Source organism: Rhinatrema bivittatum, chromosome 1 (genome assembly GCF_901001135.1).
Source record: "Rhinatrema bivittatum chromosome 1, aRhiBiv1.1, whole genome shotgun sequence".
Taxonomy (NCBI): domain Eukaryota; kingdom Metazoa; phylum Chordata; class Amphibia; order Gymnophiona; family Rhinatrematidae; genus Rhinatrema; species Rhinatrema bivittatum.
The window spans coordinates 137,691,200-137,703,459 of NC_042615.1; the positions used below are offsets into that span (position 1 = coordinate 137,691,200).

Genomic DNA, 12,260 nt, shown 5'->3' on the forward strand with positions numbered 1-12,260 from the left:
GGATATCATGTAACCTCCCAAGGGAGCGTGAGCAGTAAAGTCTACCCGCATTTCTGTGTGCTGTACAAGAAAACGTTGAGACCTGTCGCCAGGTTTCGAGGTGGACTTGCACTTGAGGCAGTATTTGCTGGATCTCGTGTTTAGCAGATCAGCGAATCCATCTGGAACTTCGATCCTGAATTAGGAACCAGAAACCAGAGTATTAATCAGTACAGGGTCCCATTGCTGACAACAGGAGGACATCCTGATGCAATCCCAAATAAATGGTAGAGAGGTTCTCTTGGTATGGTGTCTGACATAGCTGGCAATAGCGATATGTGACACTAATACAGTTCTTGGAAGACAGATGACCTAGAACTTTTCAAACCATGTGGCTCGAATTAGAGAACAGATCTCAATGGGAATGCCGCTGAAGCGGGGTTAAAGTACTTACCATCCGACGTGGATCGCCGAAGGACGAGCCGGTGAAGATTGATGGCTCCATGGATTTCAGGAGTCATCGAGGGGTAGCCTGACGGACGTAACGTCCGTCTTAACTCTGAAACCTGGTATGGTAGCGCAGGTATAGAGGAGACAGGCTGAGCATGGCTGGCGCTACCACAGTAATTTGTGGAGGGCCACAATCCCGCACCGATGTCGGTGGGGCATGCCTCGGGTACAGGGGAGCCATTATGACTCGTGAACCCGGCCCTCATTGCAGTGGCTCGATGTGTCGTGATGCCAGTCCAGAATTCTTTGGAACTCGTTCTGGTATTTCTGGAGCACCAAGGACTGCCAGCACTGTGCAGAACAGTGGCGATGGCAGTGGTGATGTTGCTCAGCCCGGGCATTCGCCAGCACCGAGAAGGATAGCACCGATGTGCTAGATGGCATCGGTGGCGGACTGTCACCGTGACGGTGACAATGAGTGCCACGGTGCTCAGCCCGGTCTTTCCCCAGTGCCGAGGTGGATGCCCTCGCTGTCTTGGATGGCGAATGTTGACGGACTGTCAGCATGCCTGCACTGCTCCTGTCACTATGTAGTGTCGTAGGCTAATAAGGGGCTTTAATAAGAACCCAAGCATGGAGCACTGTGTTTAGGCGAGGGCATTACATGGAGGTGCTATGTCGATATTGACTGTCGATGGCGGCTGAAGCAGCCTCGAGGGCATCGTCAAAAATATATATATGAAAAACGTCGATGACCCAGGCAGAGCAAGGATAACAGTGATGAAAGCACTGATGGCATCGGCATAGGTATCTATGGAAACGATGTGGCATCGAGAAATCGAAAAACATAGTTGGCATCGGAAAAAATGATGTCTGCATCGACAGTCAGTGACTGCATCGATAGGAACGTCAAAGACCGATGGAAACGACGTGGACATCGACGGCATCGATGTATGGAGGCGGGCACTGATGGCATAGATATCATGGCCACAGGCATCGCCGGCATCAATGGGATTGACGTGGGCACCAATGGCGTTAATGGCATCAATGGTACCAGCATGGGAATTGATGACACTGACATGGGCACCGGCATTGGCATCGATGGAATCGACCTGGGCATCGACGGCACCGATGGAATCGACGATGGCATCGATGGAAGTGTCCTGGGCAACGATGGCATCAATGGAAATGACCCTGGCATCGATGGAAGTGCCCTGGGCGATGATGGCATCGACCCAGGTATCGATGGCACCAACGACACAAGGGTGTGCATCGATGGCATCCATCCGAGCAATGATGGCATTGATGAAACCCAGGCAAAAATCAGTGCCATGGATGAAAAGATGGAGGGCACTGATAGAATCGATGCAGGGAACGATGGCATCAATGTACCGCAGGGGAGGGGTACCGATTGCATCGAAGAATGCAGGATGGTCTGGAAGGGGGTACTGACGGTGGCGATGGGGGCATCGACTGTGCGAGAGTACCGAGGAAATCAAAGGACCTGGATTCGACAGAGGCCCTGGCAGCAACGGAATCCGTGGAAGTCCCTGTCCCACTAGCGCTAATAACCAGACAGAGTGTCACAGAGGGACACTTGCAGGCTATGTGTGGCTAACTATGAAAACATAGGGAGAGGGAAGGCCGCAGTCGGTTGGCAGGCCAGGGAGGTGACAGGAACCGACCGAAAAACAGGGCATAGTACTCACTGAGCGTCGAATAAATGTACGTGAAGGGAGATCTGTGCAGGGAAAAAGTGTTTGTGAAGTAAAAGTGTAAGTGTTTGTGTGAGGAAAAAGTGTTCGAATTTCTCACAGAGCTCCTAACCACTATGCTTACTTCAGAGCGGTAAAAAGAAAACTGAGGGAGACACCTGTGGTCACAGGGATAATTGCAGGCTGAGCATGCTCAGTGCACTCAGTGTGCCAGTGTCAGTCAAAGCTTTATAGAAACTTTGACAGAAAGGTTTTCCGTACAGGGCTCCATCCTGTGATGTCACCCATATGTGAGGACTACCATCCTACTTGTCCTGTGAGAAATACTACTACACAGCTGTTCAGCATGTCCCTGAAGATTTCATTCATCATGTTTTGAAATTCAGCCGGGGCATTGCAAAGGCCAAAGGGCATGACTAAATATTCGAAATGGCCGTCGCAGGTATTAAATGCTGTCTTCCATTCATCGTCCTGGCATATTCAGACCAAATTATATGCCCCTCTAAGGTCCAGCTTCGTGAAACTTTTGGCTCCTTGGAGCCTATCAAAGAGTTCTGAGATCAATGGCAATGGATAGTGTCCTTCAGGTGATCTCATTTAAGCCGCGGTAGTCTATACATGGGCTATACATCGGAAAGGATCCGACCTTCTTACCCACAAAAAAGAATCCGGCTCCGGCAGGAGACTTAGAAGGCTGAATGAAAACCTTCTCCAAGTTCTCTTGAATATAGGCAGACATAGCCTTAGTCTCTGGACAGAGAAGTGGGTACATCCTTCCTCTGGGAGGCTCATGAATTGGGTACTAAGTTTATGGCGCAGTCAAAGGATCAGTGAGATGGTAGAGTGTCTGCCGCTTTCTTAGAGAATACATCTTGACAAGATGAGTACTGTCTGCTGTAGGGCCCGGAAGGACGGTGATAGTGGTCAGGCAAGGCATACGAGTTACCTCTTCTAAGCATTTTCCATGGCAAGCTATTTTTCCCATTGTGGACAGTTCTAGGGTACCCTGATCAAATTAGGGGTGAGTGCATTTGTAAACCATGGCAGTCTGAGTACCACCGGATGTATTGCCTTATCCAGGGCTAGGAAAGAAATGGTCTCCGAGTGTAGAGAGCATGTGTGGAGACGTATAGGTTGAGTAGAATAAGAGACCTCACCAGGTAATGGCTCGCCATGTATAGATAATAATGGCAGTGGGGTAGGTGTCCGAACAGTGGGAATTCGTAGGTGCTCTACGAGTTGTCTTAGTATGAAGTTCCTACCAGCACCAGAGTCCACTAGGGCTAGTGTGTGGAATTCCAGGGCATCAGAGTTAATAGAGACTGGAAGTGTCAGTGGAGGAGGTGGAGAAGTTAGATCTAGGAGGAGTCCTTTTCAGATCCTTGGTCTGCAAGTTTCCCAGACAGATAGGACAGGAGGGAACAGCGTGGCCAGGTTGTCCGCAGTACATGCAAAGGCCTAATCTTTCAGTGGCGCCTCTCCTTAGCTGATAGGTGGCCGCGGCCTAGTTGCATGGGTTCTTCCTCCTCTATACTGGGTGCGGGAGTAGTCTGAATAATAGGTGCTGGACGAGCGTGTGGAATACCTGGTGGCATCTTTTTAGGACCCTTTACCACTCATGCAGACGACGATAAATTCAACCCGCAATGTCAATGAGAGAGTCCAGAGTATCAGGAAGTTAACGTGCTGCTAATTTGTCTTTGATGCGAGAATAAAAGACCTTCCAGAAAAAAATAGCCTGCAAGCAACCCAGGTCCCAAAGTAGCTCCGAGGACAAGGTCTTGAACTCAATAACATAATCAGTCAAAGGTTTGGTACCTTGCTGTAAGATACAGGAGTGCAGATCCAGCAACAGTCTTGCGAGTGGGGTCGTCAAACACAGAACGAAAGAGAGCAAGGAAACCTGTCAAATCACTGAAAATTGGATTATTACGCTCCCAGAGAGGTGAAGCCCAGGCAGGGCTTTTCCGTCTAAAAGAGACAGTAAGTACATAGTTTTTGGACACTACTTCTGGGAAGTAGGTAGGTTGTAGTGAAAAGTGCATACAGCAACTGATTCAGAAAGCCCCTACATAACAGGGGATCACCTGTAAAACGAGTGGGTGCTGGCAAGGGCATGGAGAAGCCGTGCAGACAACACATGAGGAGAGGAGTGGCCTTGTCAGGCGTCGAAGTAGAATTCAGCCAAGACTTTAGCTGATTAAGACTTTGGCTAATGCCTTCAATGTCCTTTGTTGCTCATCAAGTATCTTGGGCCAGGGATGGCCTGTGGCTGAGACCTGAGCCAGGTTCATGGAGTTAGCAATCTGTTATGATTTTGTAAGGAAGTGAACCCTGGGACGAGATGAGAGATGTCGCTGCCCACAGGGAGGAGCCCTGTGAGTCTCAACGTCGGTAGGCGTGGTCTCAGCAGCATAGGACACAGCTGTATGTTAGAGACTTATTATGAAGGAAGGAAAGACAAGATGGCGGTCGGCAGCGCCCATGCTTGGGCGCTGCCGACCTTTGGTTGCGGAGAAGGGGGGTACTGTTACGCACTCTGTCCACGGCCGGCCCGCGCATGGGCCTGCTCACCTCTCTGGTTCCACGGCAGGTCCCGGATCGGCCTCCCTAGCGGCAGCTGCAAGTTCTTCCAGGTCTCTGTGTCCCACAGCGGCGGTCACCGGGCCTTCCACTTGCGCACTAGGCCTCAAGTCAGAGTTCGGCACCCTCCATGGCGTTGGCCACACCCCTACGCACGGGCGTGGACTGCCCGGCCTCTTTTAGGGCCAGGGGCAGGTCCTAGCTCCACGGCATGCCCTGATTGATTCCCTGATATGAGGAAGTCCCTGCCTGCACTTCCTTGCCTTGGCAATCGGATTAATTTCGTGCTAGATTGTCCACTGCGTTCTGAGCCTTGTTCCAGGATCCTTCAGTTCCAAGCCTTGTTCCTGCATCCTTCCGTTCCAGTGTCCTCTTGTTCCTTGTTCCAGTGTCATCTGTCGTCTCCCCAGGCAGTACCTCCAGACTGTCTCACTGGTACTGACCTTCGGCTTGCTCCTTGACCCTCCTGCCTGCTGCCTGCCTTCTGACCTCAGCTTGCTCCTTGACTACTCTGCCTGCTGCCTGCCTTCTGACCTCAGCCTGCCTGTGACCTCATCTGACCTCCGGAACCTGACCCCTGCTTGCTGACCACTCCTCGGACTGACCCTCGGATTCTGACCTTTGCCTGATTGACCTTGTCTCAAGATTCTGGCTCTGTTCCTTGCCTTGTCATCGCCTACTCTGTTCTGGTTCCTCCTTGCTCCATCTGACCTCCAGTCTCGATCCTGATCAAAAAGGCTCATTTCACCACCACGATCTCTTGTGGTGGTGAAATGAGCCTTTTTGATTGAGGGTATTTGGAGGGTGCCTTTATTGATGGCCCTGGTGGGTCTGTCCGAGTGTGAAGGTGGAGAGGTTCATCAAGCCAGTTGGAATTATAGCAGTATATGGATTTGTGGATTATAGATAGGGTTTTAAAGAGAATGCGTGATGGGATGGGGAGCCAATGAAGGTCTTTGAGTATGGGGGTGATATGGGCGGATTTTCATGTGTTAATGTTGACCCTAGCTACTGAATTCTGTAGCATTTGTAAGGGTTTTATAGTGGAGTGTGGGAGGCCAAGTAAAAGTGAGTTACAATAATCAAACTTGGAGGAGAGGGTGGTTTGGATGACGGTCCGGAAGTCATGATAGTGGTGCGTAAGTCCCGGGGCTTGCATGGAGGGGCGTGTCGGGGGGAAGGCTGCGAGTGACACGGCGTTTCGGGGGCGGGCCCGGAGGCGTGGCGCCGGCCCGGGGGCATGGTCGAGGCCTCTGGACCAGCCCCCGGGACGGGTGATGGCGCGTCAGCAGCCCGCTGGCGTGCACAGATTTACGCCTGCTTTCCTCAGGTGTAAATCTGCCAACAAAGGTAGGGGGGGTTTAGATAAGGCCGGGGGGTGGTAAGGGAGGGGAAGGTGAGGGGAGGCAGAAGGAAAGTTCCCTCCGAGGCCGCTCCGATTTCGGAGCGGCCTCGGAGGGAACAGGCAGCGCGCGCTGGGCTCGGCGCGCGCAGGTTGCACAAATGTGCACCCTCTTGCGCGTGCCGACCCCGGATTTTATAAGATACGCGCGGCTACGCGCGTATCTTATAAAATCCAGCGTACTTTTGTTCGCACCTGGTGCACGAACAAAAGTACGCCCGTGCGTACATTTATAAAATCTACCCCATATTTTTTTAGGTTTAGCTGCTGGTCCAGGAGTACCCCGAGGTCTCTAACATATAGCTGGGAGGATAAGGCATCGAAGGCAGGGTCATTAGAGGTCGAGGCTTTAGAGGTATGGTGTTGTGTTATAAGGAGGAGTTCGGTTTTGGTTGTGTTTAAGGCTAAGTGAAGGTTTGTGAGGAAATTGTTTATGGAGGCGAGGCACTTTTCCCAGTGTTTCATTGCATCAGATAAGGAGATAATAAATAAATAAATAAATAAATAAAAACTAAGTCTATTCCATGTTACTGTTGCTAGTAATAGCAGTGGCTATTTTCTAAGTGAACTTAATAGCAGGTAATGGACTTCTCCTCCAAGAACTTATCCAATCCTTTTTTAAAACACAGCTATACTAAACTGCACTAACCCACATCCTCTGCAACAAATTCCAGAGTTTAATTGTGCGTTAAGTAAAAAGAACTTTCTCCGATTAGTTTTAAATGTGCCACATGCTAACTTCATGGAGTGCCCCCTAGTCTTTCTATTATCCAAAAGAGAAAATAACCTATTCTCATCTAACCCTTCTAGACCTCTCATGATTTTTAAAACACCTCTCTCATATCCCCCCTCAGCCATCTCTTCTCCAGCTGAAAAGTCCTATCCTCTTTAACTGTGTTCTTTGCACCTTACATACTTTTGCTGAGAAACTTGCTTTGTGTACAGAGGACCATGAATGTTTTGCACCTGCTTTTTCTGCAGCTACTTTTTTAAATTTAAAAATAATGAATGTAGATTTGAAAATGCAATTAAACAGGTGAATTTTCAAAGGAGTGCATTGTAAACATACTATCGCAGCAATTTTCAAAGCCATTTACCCTCATTATAAATGCACGTAACGTAGGTAAAACCTATTGATAATTAAATAGCTTATATTGTAGCAATTTTCAAAAGCTCACTTACATGAGTAAATTACATTTATGCATATAAAACCCAGTTTTAAACGTGTAAATGCTTTTGAAAATCAGACCCTTAGTGCATTATTTCCTTCTCCCAACCTAAACATGCCCTGGGAAAGGCCTCCCCTCAGTGTGACTAGAATTACACACATTTATTTATGTTCCACTTTTCACAGCACTTCAAAGGGGATTACATTCAGGTACTTTCCTGAGGCAATGGAGGGTAAAGTGATTTTCCCAAGGTCATAAGGAGCAACAGTGGGATTCAAAGCCTGGTCTCTTGGTTCGTAGCCCACTGCTCTAACCACTAGGCTACTTATTGTACATAATTTTAATTTCATAAGGGAGGGCAGTTTTAAAATAATTGATTTATAAGAGTATATTTCCTGTGTAAACTGATTTGAAATTGTCCTCCTCATGATTCTTCTGTTTGTTGTACCCTCCAAATACAAACTTAAGGATTCCAGTCCTCGTGTTGTGTGCCTTTTCAACATTTTTCATTGTATCCTCATAGTCCCAAAGTTCCCATTCATGGTTACACTGCCTCCTTAGGTTTTTCTGTGTTACATTTTATGAGGTGCCTTGAGCTTAGGCTTGAGTTATGACCCAACTGCCCTGTTTGCAATAAGGTCTTAGAGCCTGGAAAGACTTTCATAATTATGTTGGGGGTAGAGTAATCAGGATAAGAATTCCATGACAATTTCACCTATGAAGTATGACTCCAGTATTTTAAGGCAATAGATTTTGCTGTCAAAATATAAAATGCATTTATACAACTAGATATTACAAAGGTATGATTCATTTTCTGTATTTTGTTCACTAATAAATTGAACAGTGTTGAATTCTCATTTGACAGTATACAAGCCATATTATATTGAGAATACATTTTCCATAAGTTGACTTCACAAGATTTTCCCAGTTTTAAGTACAATAGAATTTGCCCTGAATCTTTAAGGGTCAGTTTTAAAAGGGGTGCACTGGCGTCCATGTGTGCGCGGTTCCCGGTGCGTGCACATCTTATAAAATCCAATACCCGCGCCGGTGGTAACTTGCGCCTGCAAGGGGGGGAATTTTTTAACAAATGCGCGCTGACACGAGTAGGCCAGGTTGTGCAAATCAGGTTGTGCAAATCAATGTACAATAATATGTAGAAATACATGTTTCAAAATAAACATTAAATAAAGTAAAACAAGTGTTGCAGACTAGGTAACACAATGCCTTGGAATATATATACACACCAATATATACCTTTGACTATTCTCTGTCTGCAAAATTCAGTTTATTGTCATTTGATTTTAAATATGTTCTTGTTTCAGGGGGAACTTCAAGGACCTGGAGGAATTCAAAGTAGGGGCTACTTTTTGTTCAGGGTATGACTAGTTTTTCTTCACATGGATTGTGTTTAAAAATAATAGGATGAATGCCAATTATTAACAGTTATAGTACATGAAATACTTTGTAATAGCCTATTTTGCATACCCACCTAAGAAATATTTGGAATTGGCTTATAATGCCTGGTAGATGTTCTAGGTTCTCTGGAGCCCTGGTATTTAAAAAAAAAAAAAAAAAAGGTGCCAGCAGTATCCTGGTTTAAAAGTGTCACAAAAGGCTTCTGTTATGCATGTGCTGTTCCCCTTTCCTTCCTGTTTGCACAGAAACAGTGGTGGTAGTACCTGCAGTAGAGACCTATTCCTCTCTCACAGTGCTTTCGAAATGTAACACATGCATGGATTGTTAAAGGTTTGGAGGGGTGAAGAGAGACAAAGGCAGAGGAGAGGGGAAATGAAAGACAAATGGCACAAGGGAGAGGGGAGAAGCAGAGGGGATTGATGGGGCAAAGCAGAGGGCAGCAGGACTGACAGGCACAGGTAAGGAATAAGGGAATAGAGGAGGAAAAGAGGGAGGGAAAAGGAAACAGGGAAGGGACAAAAGCAGGAAAGACAAAAGGGGAAAAGGAATGGTAGGGGGGCAGAGAGGGAAAGAGGGCACAGGATTATTGAAAAGCTGAATTGGGGGAAAAAGAACAGGGAAGACGAGAAGAGGATAATGGCAAGGTCAAGAGCAGGAGGAGGGGAAGAAAATGTAGGAGAATAAGGGAGACCAAAGTTTTGTTTTTTTCTAGGGTCCACAGTAGACCAGAAATCATTCTGTTGGCACCATTGCTCTTTTCCTGCAGGTAGGTTGTTGTCTAAACCAGGGGTAGATAGGCAGCAGCAGTCCTTAGAGGCCACAAGCAGGTCTGGTTTTCCAGATGTCCACAATGAATGTGCATGAGATATATTTGGCTAATGAGGCAGTGCATGCAGATATACTTCCTGCATATTCATCGTGGATGTCCTGAAAACCAGACCTGTCCATGGCACTTCTGACTGTAGTTGCCCAACTCTGGTCTAAACAATTTCTGATACACTCACATGCACCAGAAAACAGGGGTGAACTCCTCTCTCTTTCCCCTTTCTAATGTCAGGGCAAATATCTATATTTGTGAGTGTATGTGTATATATATATATATATATATTTATACATACATACATACACCCATACTGTATATAGTACCTACAGTATATACTATATAGTTATGTAATGTTTTTAAAGGATGACAACAGTCCATTAAGTAACATCCTCTTATATAATATAATTATTCAGTATATAAAATACAGAGTAAGATTTTTTTTTTTTGTAATCTAGATATGGACTTTATGACATTCAAGTAGAGAAACCACTACAGATTTCAGCATAAAAATGAAACTATATGTGTGGAAAAGAATGAAGTCAAAGCTCTACATGTGCATGGAAGGGAATTAGGTGTTTGTAGTTATATAAGTGAAAACATGGGTAAATTTGAGGATTGACCTAGAAGCAAATTTCCAACCAAAAACCCAAATTTGACCAGCCCTGACTTCCCCTGGTTTTGCTCTCAATCAAATATTCCCAGTCAGAAAATCGAGACCTGCATCATATTATGTGCATGTATTATCATATCTAAAAATGTTGATTGTTTTTCTTCCCTGCCATACTTCAAGTTGCATTTTTTTTTATTTTTAAATTTCAAGTATACATATCTAGAAAACCAAATCTTGACTGGCTATAGCATTTCAGCCAGAAACAGAATGTTAAATCTCACAAAAGAAAATAGCAACATATAACATACCCATCTCAAACCTGATTGCTGTTCTTCAAACCCACAGTATCTGGGAGAGTGAAATCACAAGTGGAAAGGAAAATACCCATTCAATAAGTTTTAAAAGAGGAAAAATTGATTGATGGGGGCAGTTTATTGCATATGGAAGTCAATATTCACAGGGTTTGTCTGGGTGAATTTTGGAGTTACCTGGACAAAACCTAATATTTAACTATTTTTTTCCATCTCCAGTTAAATTATGGCTGGGTACCATTATGGACAAAATGTAGTCAAGTAGAAAGTCAGCCTAAGGGACATTCTATAGTTTTATTTATTTTACTTACTTACTTACTTATTTTACAAAGACTTATATCCTGCATTCTACAATGTCTGAGGCAGGTTACAGAAAAAACATTCATAAAATAATGACAAACATACAAAATAAAAACCAAAATATCACAAACATGAACAACATTGCACAAAATGGGGCAGATTTTAAAAGATTTAAGCGCGTGGGGGGGTTACGCGCGCCGGGCCTATTTTCAAAAAACCCGGCGGTGTTGCATAAAGCGGGTGCAGGGCGGGGGGCGTGGCCAGAGGCCTCTGCAGGGCTGTTTGGCCGGGGGATTGCGCGCTGGCACTTGGCTGGCGCGCGGCATGTTTTGCCTGTCTCTGGCAGGCGTAACTTCTAAGACAAAGGTACGGGCGTGGGGTTCTTTAGGGCTGGGGGGGCGGGACAGGGGGTGGGAGGGGAAAGAAACGGAGAAAGCCAGCTGGTCTCCCCGCGGGCTCGGCGCGCGCAAGTTGCACTAGTGTGCACCCCCTTGTGTGCGCCAACTCCTGATTTTATAACATGCGCATGGCTGCGCACACATGTTATAAAATCGGGCGTACATTTGTAAGCGCCAGGTAGCGTGCACAAATGTAGGCCGCGTGCGTAGGTTTTAAAATGTGCCCCAATGTGCACAGTCTTTGCCTGATTAGTCAAGAGCCTATACAAGTTTCTCAAAGGCCTCCTGAAAAAGTACATTTTCAGTAATTTCCTGAAGCCATTTTTATAACCCATGAGCCAAATATGCTCAGGGAGAGTGAATTCCAGAGCAGAGGCCCTGCGACTGAGAAGGCCCTTTCTCTAGTTTCCACCAGGTGAGCAAGCTTTACCAATGGAATTTCTAGTAAGCCATGGTTTGCTGAGCTTAATGATCTTTAGGATTGGTAAATTTGCAGTATTTCATTTATTCAAGGGACATCGGAGTTGTTTAACAGCTTGTAAATCTAAAAGGCCATTTTATATATTGCATCCACCAGTAAACTGGAAACCACTACGGGGAGTATAGTACAGGACAGGGGTGGCCAACTCCGGTCCTGAAGAGCCCACAACAGGTCTGGTTTTCAGAATAGCCATAATTAATAATGCATGAGATAAGATTCCAGATATTTAGTTCATCCTGTAAATCCCTATCACTGACGTTAGAAAGCAAAGGATGCAAATTGTTCAACATTAATAAATCCTCGTCTTGTAACAACCTGAGGCTTACTAAGAAGTAAATTTTGAGGGTGATTAGATGCACCAACAGCCAGTTTTGAGCTCATCAAGATATGATCAGACTATGGCATTCTCTGAATATCTAGCTTAGGTAAATTATGATCTCTTGAGTGGATGATAAAAAATAAGGTCTAGGGGTAAGTAATCTGTGGTCCGCGGGCCAAATCTGGCCAATCATTGCCTTTTGTCCAGCCCAGTAAAAAAATTTTTTAAATTACATTATATATGGCCAGAGATGTTCTCTCACTCTGCCTAGCACCCAACATCAACTTCAAAGGCCCAAAAT

At 45.8% G+C, this 12,260-nt stretch overlaps 1 protein-coding gene across 1 annotated transcript in view; it reads left to right on the forward strand.

Moving 5' to 3' along the window:
* Positions 1–12,260, forward strand: part of NMU (neuromedin U) — a 215,301-nt gene that overhangs the window by 130,011 nt on the left and 73,030 nt on the right. The window contains exon 8 of the mRNA XM_029587408.1: positions 8,624–8,654. Coding sequence (XP_029443268.1) covers positions 8,624–8,654 — 31 coding nt within the window. The remainder of the gene's footprint in view (positions 1–8,623; positions 8,655–12,260) is intronic.